The sequence below is a fragment of the Canis lupus genome, chromosome 9, assembly GCF_048164855.1.
Source record: "Canis lupus baileyi chromosome 9, mCanLup2.hap1, whole genome shotgun sequence".
Lineage (NCBI taxonomy): Eukaryota > Metazoa > Chordata > Mammalia > Carnivora > Canidae > Canis > Canis lupus.
This window is the reverse complement of record NC_132846.1, coordinates 18981278-18994709: the sequence shown is the minus strand read 5'-3', so window position 1 is coordinate 18994709 and position 13432 is coordinate 18981278. Positions and strand designations below refer to the sequence as shown.

General features: G+C 34.8%; 1 protein-coding gene across 1 annotated transcript in view; it reads left to right on the top strand.

Moving 5' to 3' along the window:
• FBXO33 (F-box protein 33) overlaps positions 1-12212 on the top strand; it is a 32334-nt gene extending 20122 nt beyond the window's left edge. Inside the window, exons 2-4 of the mRNA XM_072838410.1 lie at positions 7296-7406; positions 7925-8610; positions 10166-12212. Of these exons, the coding sequence (XP_072694511.1) occupies positions 7296-7406; positions 7925-8610; positions 10166-10437 (1069 nt within the window). The 3' untranslated portion in view covers positions 10438-12212. The remainder of the gene's footprint in view (positions 1-7295; positions 7407-7924; positions 8611-10165) is intronic.
• Positions 12213-13432: the final 1220 nt, after the last annotated feature.

Here is a 13432-nt window from a genome sequence, read left to right as displayed (position 1 = left end):
GTATATATGTTTAACATTCTGCTCTAAAAGATGACTATATCAGTGAAGCATCTTCTGACAGGTTTCAGAGAAGTAAACTCCATAACCCAAAGGATTATTAGCCCTAAAATTGTTTATATTGCAGACACTTTGTGCATTAGTCTATAATATGAGAATTAGTTGGTTTTGTTTGAAGAAAAAAGATCAGATTTTAAAATGCCAGGATTTAATTATGACTGTACTATTAATAGATAAAAAAATTATGTTTTACATGTTTAAATTACGAGTTTTCCATCCATTTACCAACTTGAGTCTGAAACAAATGACCCTTAACTTCAGTTGTACTTCTTTGCATTTATAAATATTTTCATATGCAAAGGGCTCCTAATCAGACGCCAAGAAGACTCTTTATTAAAAAGAAAATAGCCAATACTGTTAAAATATTCATGCTATTCAAAGCAATCTACAGATTTAATGCAACCCGTACCAAAACACCAACAATATTTTTCACAGAACTAGAACAAATAATAGTAAAATTCGTATGGAATTACAAAAGATCCCGAATAACCAAAGCAATCTTGAGAAAGAATAACAAAGCTGGAAGTATCACAATCCCAGAACTCAAGATATACTACAAAGCCATAATAATCCAAACAGTATGCTGTTGCCACAAAAATAGACACAAAGATCAATGCAACAGGACAAAGAACCCAGAAATAAGCCCATGATTTTATGGTCAGTTAATCTTCAGCAAAGCAGGACAAGAATATGCAATGGGGAAAAGATAGTCTCTTCAAGTGGTGCTGGGAAAGCTGGACAGCTGCATACAAAAGAATGAAATAGGACCACTTACTTACACCATACACAAAAATAAACTCAAAATGGATTAAAGGCCTAAGTATAAGACCTGAAACCATAAAATTTATAGACGAAAACAAAGGCAGTAGTTTCTTTGACATCAGCCATAGAAATATTTTTCAAGATACATTTTCTCGGGCAAGGGAAACAAAAGATAAACTATTGGGACTACAAAAGAAAAAAAAAAACAACAACTCTTGCACAGTGAAAGAAACCATCAACAAAACAAAAAGGCAACCTACTGAATGGAAGAAGGTTCTCAAATGCTACATCTGATAAAGGGTTAATATTCAAAATATAAAAACTTATTCAACTCAACACCAAAAAAGCCCCCAAATAATTTAATTGAAAAATGGGCAGAAGACCTGAATAGACATTTTTCCAAAGAAGACATGTAAGTGGCTAATAGACACCTGAAAAGATGCTGAACATCACTAATCCTTAGGGAAATGCAAATCAAAACCACAATGAGATAATCACCTTACCTCTGTCAGAATGGCTAGATCCAAAAGGACAAGAAATAACAAGTGTTGGTGAGCATGTGGAAAAAAAAAGGAACCTTTGTGTAATGTTGCATGGAAGTTCCTTTAAAAGGTTAAAAATAGAATTACCATATTATGATCCAGTAATTCCAACAGTGGGTATTTATCCAAAGAAAATGAAAAAGAAAAAGAAAATGAAAAGACAAATTCAAAAAGACACATGTGCTCCTGTGTTTATTGCCGCATTATTTTCAATAACCAAGACATGTAAGCAACTCAAGTGCCCCATTAATAGATGAATGGATAAAGAAGTGACACACACACACACACACACACACTCAGCCTTAAAAAAGAATGAGAGCCATTTGTAACAATATGGAAGGAGCTAGAGGGTCTGATGCTAAGTGAAATAAGTCAGAGAAAGACACATACCACATGATTTCACCAATATGTATAATTTAAGAAACAACAAAAGAACACAGTAAAAAAGACAAACCAAAACCAAAAAAACCCAGACCTTAAATAGAGAAAACTGGTGGTTGCCAGAGGGGAAGTGGGTAAGGGGGATGGGTTGAAATAGATAAAGGAGATTAAGAATACACTTACTGAGATGAGCATACTAAGTAATATATAGAAATGTTGAATCATTTTAATGTATACCTGGAACTCATATAACAGTGTACATTTATTATACTTCAGTAAATAAAATGGTTTTCTCAAATAAAAATAGAAAATACCACCCCCCGAAAAAAAGAAAGAAAGAAAATACTGCCCACATTGGGCTCCCTGCTCAGCACGGGAATGTGCTTCTCCCACTCCCTCTGCTGCTCCCCCTGCTTGTGCGCTTACAATCATGCTTGGCTCTCAATCTCACAAATAAATGAATAAAATCTCTTGAAAAGAGAAAAAATACTTAAGACTTCCATTTTTAAGTAAATCATATATACCACGTTATCTATGAAAGAATTCAAAAAGTAAATTATTTTGCCCATTTGCTTAGATTTTTATCTAGGCATTTATGTAGATTTTATCAAAAAATACAGCCTGAAAATACAAAAGTAAGCTGTCTCCTAAAAATCCTAAATTAAGATTACCCTGTGAGCTAATGTGAACAATACCAAAACAACAACATAAAAACCACCTTAAGTACCTAATTTAAGAGGCCTTATTTTCTTTAAGGGGTTAACTGAGAAGAGACAGTAGACAATCTAACATTTTTGTAGAGAAAATATATGGCTAGGATTTTTTGAGTATAATAAAATTTCTAAAGTAAAGCGTTTTTATTTCCACCTAGACTGGGAAATTCTTTATAACATTTTTGTTGTGGTGGTGGAGGTTGACAGCTGTGAGTTGGATTGATTGAAATGTGGCATTTCTGATAGAAAAGTTCTTTTAGAATATGAAAGCTTACCAACAAAATTGACAAACAGCACTCTAGGCCCAAAATAAATTAGGTTTTAGTCCTCACATAAATGTACTTAATTTTGCTTGACCTCTTACCTACTTTTGTGGGTAAGATTGCAGATAACTAAAGTATCATCATGTTTAGAAAAAATTAGGTGTTGCTAATGTGATAGGTTTTTGTCTTTTTAAATAAAAACTATTTTATTTCACACAAAAAAACTGTAGTCAGTGGATTTTGCATTTTGGACACTTATTTTCTCATGCAATGCTCTTTCAACACCAACTTTATTTCTCCAGAGCAACCCTTTAAAAACATGAATAATATTATTCTTGCTGATGATAATGTGGTTTATGTTGATTGTCTAAGTGACACTATTTCATTCAGACCAGTGTGTATAGTATATGAAAAAGAATTATAAATATTTAAATGATTTGTGCCAAGAAAATATAATATTTAATATTTTTGAGCATCATTACTTAATGCTGTGAGCTTGGCAATGAACATTACCTGGTAAATAGATTCCAGCTAGAGAAAGCTATTGGATTGGGGAGGGATAAGTGTGATATGGGAATGGACAAAATCTTTCATATACAATTCTGTAATGGGAATTGTGAAGTTCATTTTTGGGTAATATCTAGATTATTTGATCACATACAGAAGCACTGAGTTGTGGTCTAATTATCATTAGGAATTTTAGATTGCTGAGTAGCTGAAGAAATTCAGTGCTGCTTGTCAATAAAATTTAAGTGCTTAGGAAAATGACATTGCAAGAATATCTTAGTCACAATTGAAAAGGAAAACAGATGAAAAAACTTTGGTTTTAGATTGAGTATATCTAAACAGCTGTGAAACATTAATTGGGGCAATGTTTTATTAAATTCTACTTTTAAGTGCTAATAACTATGACGGATATATAGTTACCATTATGCCAAGAATTGCCAAAATATCAAAATTTTTTGTTAATAGTCTTGGCTATTAGCCATGATTGTGAAAGACAATTTTTCTGCTTTTGTTTTTTTTTTTTTAATCTATGAGAACTTTTATATTCCATCACTAGGACATCTTCTTTATTTACCACATATAGTACAGCAAAATTAAAACCACAATTCATTAAATGAACTCCCAGTTCCACTTGTGGCACCTTGGTAAGTAGTAGTCTCTGATAATTCTTAAGGAAGTTTTTGGACTAACTGGATTGAAGGAGTAGAAAAAGAGGAGATTAGAGAACAAAAGAGAGGATAGATTATCTGTCTTGGAGAACATGGGTGATCTCTCTCTCTCTCTCCATTGTCGCAGAGACCACCAAATGCTGGAAAAAAAGGAACATCCAGACCTTGACACCAGTGATGTAGATTGAAATATTTGGGAAAAATAAAAAATAAACACCAGCATAGTCATCTTAAATTCTATGGACCTAATTATAGTAAATAAGTGGAGAAAACTTGCCATTTAGAGGAAATGTATAATCCATGGTTAATTTCATTTCCCCTGCCTATGTATCTCTCCATTCCTGTTTCTCTTCTATGGGAGAACTTGCTTTTGAATCAGTCATAGCTGGAAGCCTGCATTTTTCCAGGTCTGAGATACATACAGACAGTGAAGGTTAAATATGATGTCTTCAAGATAAGTGAGTTACAGTAAATGGAAAGTCAGAAATGAAATCACGGTGAAAAAAGGTGAGCTTATTTGCTCCATTGATTCAAAATGGTTGTCCTTTTGATCATTTGTACTTTTTTTAAAGTTGATGAATTTGGTTTGTATTTGAGTTAATGGGAAAAATGAAGGAAGATCATGTAGGTTTTCTGCAATGTATGTACAACATACATTAGCTTTATAATTAAGATGTACTTGGGTTGTAGGACTTTTTTTTAATTATGGATAACATTTTCTGAAATTAATTCCTAACTTTTTATAGTTAAAAATTAGTCACTGATTCTTAAAGTTCATATTGTTACATTTAGTCAGAAAGCAAGCTGAAAAATGGTGTGGGCCTTCTACTAAATATTTTAACCATAAAAGCAGTAGTATTAGCTGTATATCCTTAATTATATTTCTGCTGACGACAGTATGTTTTTAAATGAAGCTAGCCAGAAAACTAAAATATGCACATTATATTCTTTAGAACAACACTATTCAATAAAAATATAGGCCATACATGTATTTTGAATTTTTCTAGTAGCTATATTAAAAAGTTTTTAAAAAGATGAAATTAGTTTTAATATTTTTAACCTAATATATCCAAATAAATATTATTTTTTCAATATGTGATCAATATAAAACACTTAACGAGATTGTATATTTATTGTACTGTCTAAATGTATTTTTATACTTAGAGCACATCTCAGTTCTGACTAGCCACATTTCAAGTATTTAGTAGCTACATTCCTCAGTAATGCAGATTTAGAATATGACAGAAAGAATATTACTAGTATGATATTAATAATTCAGGTTTGTTCCCATCTCTCCTGGGAACACAAATAAAAAGTCTTTTTATTTGTGAAAAGATGTTTTATCAGTATCTCTTTTTATAAATAATAAATTTAAATACTTTTATAGGGTCATTTTGGTAGTAGATACAGTGAAATATTTTCTGACTCACCTGGTATTATTGCCTTGCTATTCTATGGAAATATATGAAGAAGTGTTCTAAGCCCTTTGTTGTGCTAACCTTTTATTTTAAGGCAGATTTAGTTCTCTATTTCATAAAAGAACTCCTGATAGGAAAAACAAAGTAATGAAGGACATAATTATTTGGAATAGCTGTCAATACCCCTAATCTTTAATTTCCCTTTACATAGAAGATCTATCTAGAAGAAAACTTATTTTTTTAATTGATTAAAAACATTACCCTTAAAATAGTTCTCCATATGATGTGATTATCTTTCCAAAATCTATCCCAGGCCCCCTCCCCTTATGTATCTATTTCCTATTGTTCTCATTTATATTATGGTCTTGATTACTATTTCTATATTTAGGTAACTCTTGAACTTACCTTCCCAAATATTCATTTGTTTAGCAAATACTCATTGAACCTATTTTGTGTCAAAAAGTATTTCTAGGTACTTATAAGAAACAGTTTACCTCTCTCATGAGAGAGATAACAAATCATAGTAAAGCATATTACAGTTTAATAAAAGCATTTTACAAAGTCCCATGGAATGGCTAAATCTTCAGAGGCTGAGAGGATTGCCTCAGAAAAGGCTTTAATAGAATATGTGGCATTCAGATATAGAAAGCTGAATAGAGGTTTACCAGGCAGACCAGGAGAGGGAAAGATACTACATTTAAAAATTAGTAAGTAGCCCCAGAGTAGCTTTTTTGAACCATATTTTGAAGGACCTCATTTTATCAAGCCATTTGCCTTTTTCTTGTAGCCAGTTAGGGGTGTGATCCCTTAGGAATTTTTAATCAAGGGAATACAAAATTCAGTTTTGTATACAAGTGTGATTCAAGAGCATTCCTATTTGCACAGGAACCTGTTGGGAGACACCTATTTGTGCCCCAGGGCAGACCTGCCAACATTGGTCTAACTGGATCCTGAAGCAGCCCTGTGAACCAACTCCGTCCTCACTCAGCCATGGTTGATGCAACATCTAGAAACCCGGCAGATGGCATACCTGTCAGTGCACCCGGAGACAGGCCTGCAGCATCTGGTTCCAGCTGTGGACCCTGAAACAATCCTAACACTCAGTTCTAGCCCCTCTCTGCTGCAATCCTGGGCACTCCTACCGTCCCTGAGGCCCATCCCATGGCAGAACAGGAGCCCTCCCAGAGCCCTGGCAGGAACTACCCCTGCCCACACACCTAGTAACACGCCAGCTGTCTGCAGGCCTAATAGCAGACCTTTGTCCCAGCATCAGCTCTACTGACCAAGGACTCAGAGGCAGTCCTGTCCACCAAGAGACCGGACAGGATCCACACCTGTCCAGGTGTCTGGTAATGGGGTCTACACATCATAGACCCCAGTGTGGGCCCAGCAGCAGCTTGTGACCTGGCTTCAGCCCAACTTGACTGTGGTCCTGGAGGCAATCTCATCAGTCTAGAGACCCAATAGGAGGAGATCTTTACCTACAGAAACCTGTCTATAAAAATCAGAAGAGGTATTTGTTCCTCCAAATGCAGACACCAATTCAAGGCTACATACATCATTAAAAATCAGGCAAACATGGAACCACCAAAGGAAACTAATAAAGCTCCAGTAACCAACCTCAAGGAAATTGCCTGACAATTCAGAACAACTATCTCAAAGAAGTTCAGTTACATGCAAGAGAATACAGACAGCTAAATAAAATCAGAGAATGCATGAACATTTTTCCATGGTCATTAAAATACTGAGTTCCTGAACTAAGCTTTATACCTCAGTCCTCATTCTGTAAAGCTTTTGCTATTTCTCCTGTATTATGTTGCTTTTCATTGTATGTAAAAAGCAATCTGAAAGTACTGAATTGGATTCTAAGTGAGTTATAAGGTAGAAACTTTTCTAGATACCCCCTTCTACATTTCTATTTTTAATATTTATATTTTTATATATTATTTAGTTAGACAGTCATTTTAAATTACTTTTCTTGTAGGAACCTCCAGAAGTTTAGCCTTTTTGGAGACATAAGTGTTCTACAACAGCAAGGAAGTTTGTCAAATACATACCTCAACAAGGTGGATCCCGATGGCAAAAAAATTAAACAGTAAGTTTTATAGTTAGTGGAAGGGGGCTTATATTAATAATTTTTCTGAGAAATTGTAAGATACAATCAGAAGAGTAATTTTTTTCTAAAAAGAATCTATGTCCTGTAAATTGGAAATGTTTTAACTATGAAATATGCTATGCCACATGATAAATCTTTAAGACGAATCAAAGAATTTGCTGGGTAATTATTGCTATTTAAAACTGTAATTTCTCTACTTACCTTCACTGTAATATAAACTGTATATCATCAATTTTTTTCTACCATAATGGTGCAAATGCTGCTTTCCTTGGGTGAAGAACACATTTTTCTGTGTTTAATACAGTTTATTCATTATATTTTAATGTGAATTTTAATGGTATATATGATAATATTACTTGTGGGCTGGATTGAAATTAACTGAGAGAACATGGATCTCAGCATTTGTATGCCATTTCATTGCCTAGTTTCAAAAGTCAGTGCTAAAAGATTAGTGCTAAATGTTAATGGGATCATTGTGGCATGTGTTTTCCTTACAGAATTCAGCAACTGTTTGAAGAAATACTGAGTAATAGTAGGCAACTGAAATGGCTGTCCTGTGGGTTTATGCTGGAAATAGTAACCCCAACATCACTGTCATCTCTCTCAAACTCTATTGCCAACACCATGGAGCACCTGAGCTTGCTGGACAACAATATTCCTGGTAACAGCACCCTTATCACCACAGTCGAACTGGAGCGATTTGTGAATCTGCGCTCACTTGCCCTGGATTTCTGTGACTTCACAGCTGAAATGGCAAGAGTCTTAACCGATAGCAACCATGTGCCTTTGCAGCGACTGTCTCTCCTGGTCCACAATGTTTCCGTGATGCACAAGTCTCTGGACAACATGCCAAACGATGAACATTGGAAAGCCTTGGCACGAAAGAGCACCGGCCTTCGGGTCTACATAATGGCCTTTGATATCAAGAGTGAAGATATGTTAAAGATTCTTAAACCCAGTATACCACTAGAGAGGATTCATTTTGACAGCTACATCACTTGTGTTTCGGGAGCTATTGTTGATCTTATATCCAGGCAGTATGATAAGTTCCTCACTCATTTTATATTAATGAATGATGTGATTGACACATCTGGTTTTCCAGATCTTAGTGACAACCGAAATGAAGATCCATTGGTTTTACTAGCATGGAGGTGCACAAAGCTCTCTCTTCTGGCAATTCATGGTAGGTGATTTTTGTTCAGTTCAATTTGTTATTTATTTTACATCTAAAACATTATAAACCAGTAAAAAAGATAGCACTAACATTTATAGTGGTGAGTAATCTCATAACAAGTTGAAATGCAGGTTTTTATACTTTTTGATGTTAATAAGATATACCACTTAAAATAGAAAGTCATATTTCTACTCTTAAGTGTTCTGCTCTGGCTTCTGGCTTCCACCATGTGATTGATGGTATTTCATGAGAATGGCATTTAAAATTAATTTATCTATCTAAGAAAATATATGTATGTACTTGCAGTAGATGTATTTCTTCCTCTAATCACGAGATCTCTTAAAACACAATACAGAAGGGACACCTGGGTGGCTCCACAGTTGGGCACCTGCCTTCAGCTAGGGTCATGATCCCAGAATCTGGGATCAAGTCCTGCATCGGGCTCCCTGCAAGAAGCCTGCTTCTCCCTCTACCATAGTCTGTGTCTCTCATGAATAAATAAATAAATCTTACAAAAAAAACACACACACAATACAGAAGGAAGAGAAAGTAGGATTTTTCTTGCTGCCTCATCTTCTAGATTCTAGATATTAGCATATTAATTTGTATAATATATTTTTAAACAATGCTTCCATTGATTGGGTGTATGCTTTTTTTCTTACTGGTACCTTTTCGTCTTAATATTAACTATTCTGACAAGTTAGAAGAACATTTTGCTTCCATTCCTAGAATATGTAAGACATTTACAGAATGCAAGATAGACTATATGAGTGTCTTAAGCTCTCTTTATTAGCTGGTTTCCTTATTTTTGAAATTAATTTTTTAGCCTGAATCAGTGCAGGAAAGTGTGTGTCTTGCTTTTCAAGATTTGCATTGTAATTTGGCCAGTCATCAGAGGTAGCAGCAAAGATAGATCAATACTGAAGGTAATAAAATAGAGATTTTTTTTACAGGATAAAGAAATGTCAGGTTATTTAAAGGTTAATTTCAGCCAATATAAGCTTGTTTTTTTTTCTTTTAAGAAATAAGATGTTGGATACAGCTAAAGCCCCTGTACCCCCCTTTATTCCTTTCCAGAATAATTATACCTTACATATTTTCTGTTGGCAATCAGCAGTTTAAAGTGTCACTTCTTAACTTTGGACTGTGTAACATTGTGGTAGAGAGGATTTTTTACTAACTAAAAATAAGTTTCCTATGTTTTGTTAATGGATACATATATATGAAATAAAAATGTGTTTTTATGATACAGCAATATCCAAAGCTACAAAGTTTTACTTTAAATGGCTTCAGTCTTACTAAATGCACTGATACCAGAAAAGGATTACAGCACCTACCAATTCACCACCCACAGTGATATTGTAAGAAACAATATCAAACTTCATTTTTGTTTTCGTTTTCTGAGCTAAACAATCATACTTCCTTTTCCAATCTCAGTATAATTTTAAAGGAAAAGGACCAAAGTGTTAAGTGAAATATAAGCTTGTGGAAAAGACTAACTTATCAAATGGACAAAATAAAAAAGCAAGGGAATGACAGTGCTTGTCTTCTCTTTATTTTGAAGGTTACACAGTGTGGGCGCACAACCTCATTGCCATTGCTCGTCTTCGTGGCTCTGATCTAAAAGTACTTGAAGTCACTGAAGAAAGCATTGATTTTGACCAAGGTGAACTGGCCGACCAGGATGTGGATCCAGTGCATAACCTAATTGAGCAGGTATCCCTGGGCCTGGGTCAACCTTGGCACGCGGTCATGGACATCGAATCACTCAGTGTCTTCACTGAACCAAATCGTCATTTTTACAGAGAGATGCAAAGCTTCAGCGAAGACATTTAGCTTTTTTTTTAAATGTACAATTCCTGTGGTTACATATGCAAGTAGGGTCCTATTATGTTTTTTTTTTTCCAGTAGTGTGAATTAATCCCTTTGTGCTGTGTTTAATCAGTATTAGCTTTATAGAATTATATATGTGTATTCTACTTCTTGATCAAAGAACGTAGTCGGGTATTGGTTTAGAAGTTCAAAGTGACAATGTGTAGGGCTTTCACGGTTAATGGACTTGTTATCATACCTTAAGGATATACAACCGAAGGTTGTCTGAGGTTGCTGGCTAACTTTATTTTTCACTGAGTTACTCTGCCTTTTGATGTTTTTATTCTTTGTGTGTCAGAGTTCAGAGCTCAGGAGCCAAAATATTTTTATACATATAGATATATATCCATAGCCTGGTGGATTTGTATGCAATGCACCGCATTCATGCATCCTGATAGCATTTCATTAATTTTTAATTGAAATGGAAGAAGGGAGGATAGTATGATCCCAAATGAGTTCTCGTTAACAGAAAAGCCAAGACTTTTACTTTCATTACATATATAATAGTTGATATCACCAATTACCATTCTGAATTTTGTATAGTACTAGGTTAGAACACTGCTTAATCCTTTTTAAAAAAAATACATTTACATAAACATGAATATTCAAATTATTAGACTTTTTTAAAACTATATCTGACATAATTTTATTTATCAATTACATTATACATTCAAGTTAGCTTTTTAGCCCAGATTTCAAATAGTGGAGGAAGAAACTATATTCCAGGGTAAACCTCCTTAAAAGAAAATCAAAAAACAGTTGTAAACACACATGCTTGCAAACAAACATTAGTCGTGAAATTCCTAGCAACAAGTCACTGGATTTTTCTCTGTCAGCGCGCGTGTCAGCTGCCAAAGAATAGACTTAACTGAAGAAGTGCCCACATGCTGGCAGGGGCCGGCCCACTCTGGCCAGCCAGATACTGCTAGATTGTAATATTTAAGGTCGAATTTCGACCTGTGGTACACAGCTGTGCTGTGGCTCAGTCAGCAACCTCAGAACTCTGAAAAAACAAAACAAAAAAAAAGAAAAAAAAACCATGCACCTGTTTCACTGTGAATAGTGAATGTAAAGGAAAGAAAGGAAAAACTGAAAGCTTGTTCTATCACAGGTATGAGCTGCTATGATACATGAAGAACATTCCATGAAGTATGTTTTAAAACCTTGTTATATCTGAGAGGCTTTAAAAGCCGACTTAACTGTTTCAGGGCAACCGCGGTACAGACGTGGTCTCTGTGAGACTTCCACCTGACCCCAGTTTTAAGTGGTACGAATGTTGTGCATTTAATGTTAAAGGACAGTCTGCAATAATAAAGTAAGTAGCCAACGTGGGTGCCCAGCAGTGCTGAGACCTGGCTGCTCTATTGTAAGCTTTGGAAACACAATTTATGCAACAGATGTCCAGATATGATTCTATTTATGGAAAAAGTTTATATGTATTTTACAAATGGTTTTACCATCTTATATTAAAATGACCTTTTGACAGGTGTGCACTGTTTTGTCTCCAGTGAGCACATACCATGAGGATTTTATATGTACATCAGTAGTGTGAATCCACTGGCACAGTGTGTGTAAATGCCAGATGTGGTGAGATTTTATCTTATAAATGTGATCAGATAAAATAAATCCTGACAGAAACTGTAAGGAAACCAGCTGAATGTTTGACCTGATGACTGATGTTGTATGGTTTATGTTAAATGTATATTCTTTTAATCAATGAATAAAGCATTAAAAAGTGATCATTGTAATATATTTTATTGTATACAAAGCATGAAAACTTTTAGTGTTAAAAACTGTAAAAATCCTTGTATCATGTGTAATCATGTTAGCTACTATTGTAGTCTGGTGCGGCAAATCTTCAGTTTGGGATATTTCATAGAAAGTCTTAGGTTAGGGGCGCCTGGGTGGCACAGTCAGTTAAACATCCGACTCTTGGTTTCAGCTCACGTTGTGATCTCAGGGTCATGAGATCGAGCCCTGAGTCAGGCTCCACACTCACACTTCTCTCTCCCTCTTCCCCTCCCCCTGTTCACTCGCTCACTCTATCTCTCTCTCAAACAAATAAATCTTGTTTTAAGTCTTAGGTTAAATAGTTTGAAGGGTTTTAATTTTAACTAACTTTGGCAAAATACAAGCTTAAAAGCAAAAGGTACACTGGTTAGCACAAACCCCAAGTGCATTATGTATTTAGAACATGATTGATACAGTGTAGAACACAATTTATAGACTATGAGAACTTTTTACAATTCCTATACTAGATATAAAAATACTTCACTATACCAGTATTAAACAGTTCATGAACCCCTATTTTGCTTTAGTTTGGCTTTGTAATCTCTATTCTTGGTTGTTGAGACAAACAGCTGTCATTTATGAGATAGAAAATGGCTCTATTCCTTCATTTATTTTTCCTTAATCATTCCAGACACTGACTCTTCTTCCAGACACTGCCTCATCTTGGAATAATCTGTTCACAAGCAGTTGTCATTAAACCTACTGCTTCCTTGTTTCCTGAGCATATCTCAGTCTTTTGAGTGAATCAACATGTTTATGTACTTAAAATACAAAAATAGTACCCAAAATGTATGAAAAAAGAAAGTCTATTAACGTATATGACAAGCATATAAATGAAGGTTGGTACAGTAAAGCTCTAAACGGGGAGGCTCAGCATCTGTTTTAGTAGACTCTAAGCTCTGACTCTAATCTTTCAGAAGCCAACTCTCCCTTGACATTCAGGTTCCTCATCTGCAACATTAGAGATTGGACTTGGTTATCTAAAACTGATTCTTCACTAAAAGATTTAAATGTTGGCCTAACAGCTCAGAAATCTCTACAAGATCATCTTTGAATAACTGTATTAAATAAAAACCCTTCAACACATAGCTTACTAAACTGTATGAGTTTTACATAGCTAAAAACATTTCCCCATTTCCCCTACCACCCTAGGAATAAAGACGTATGG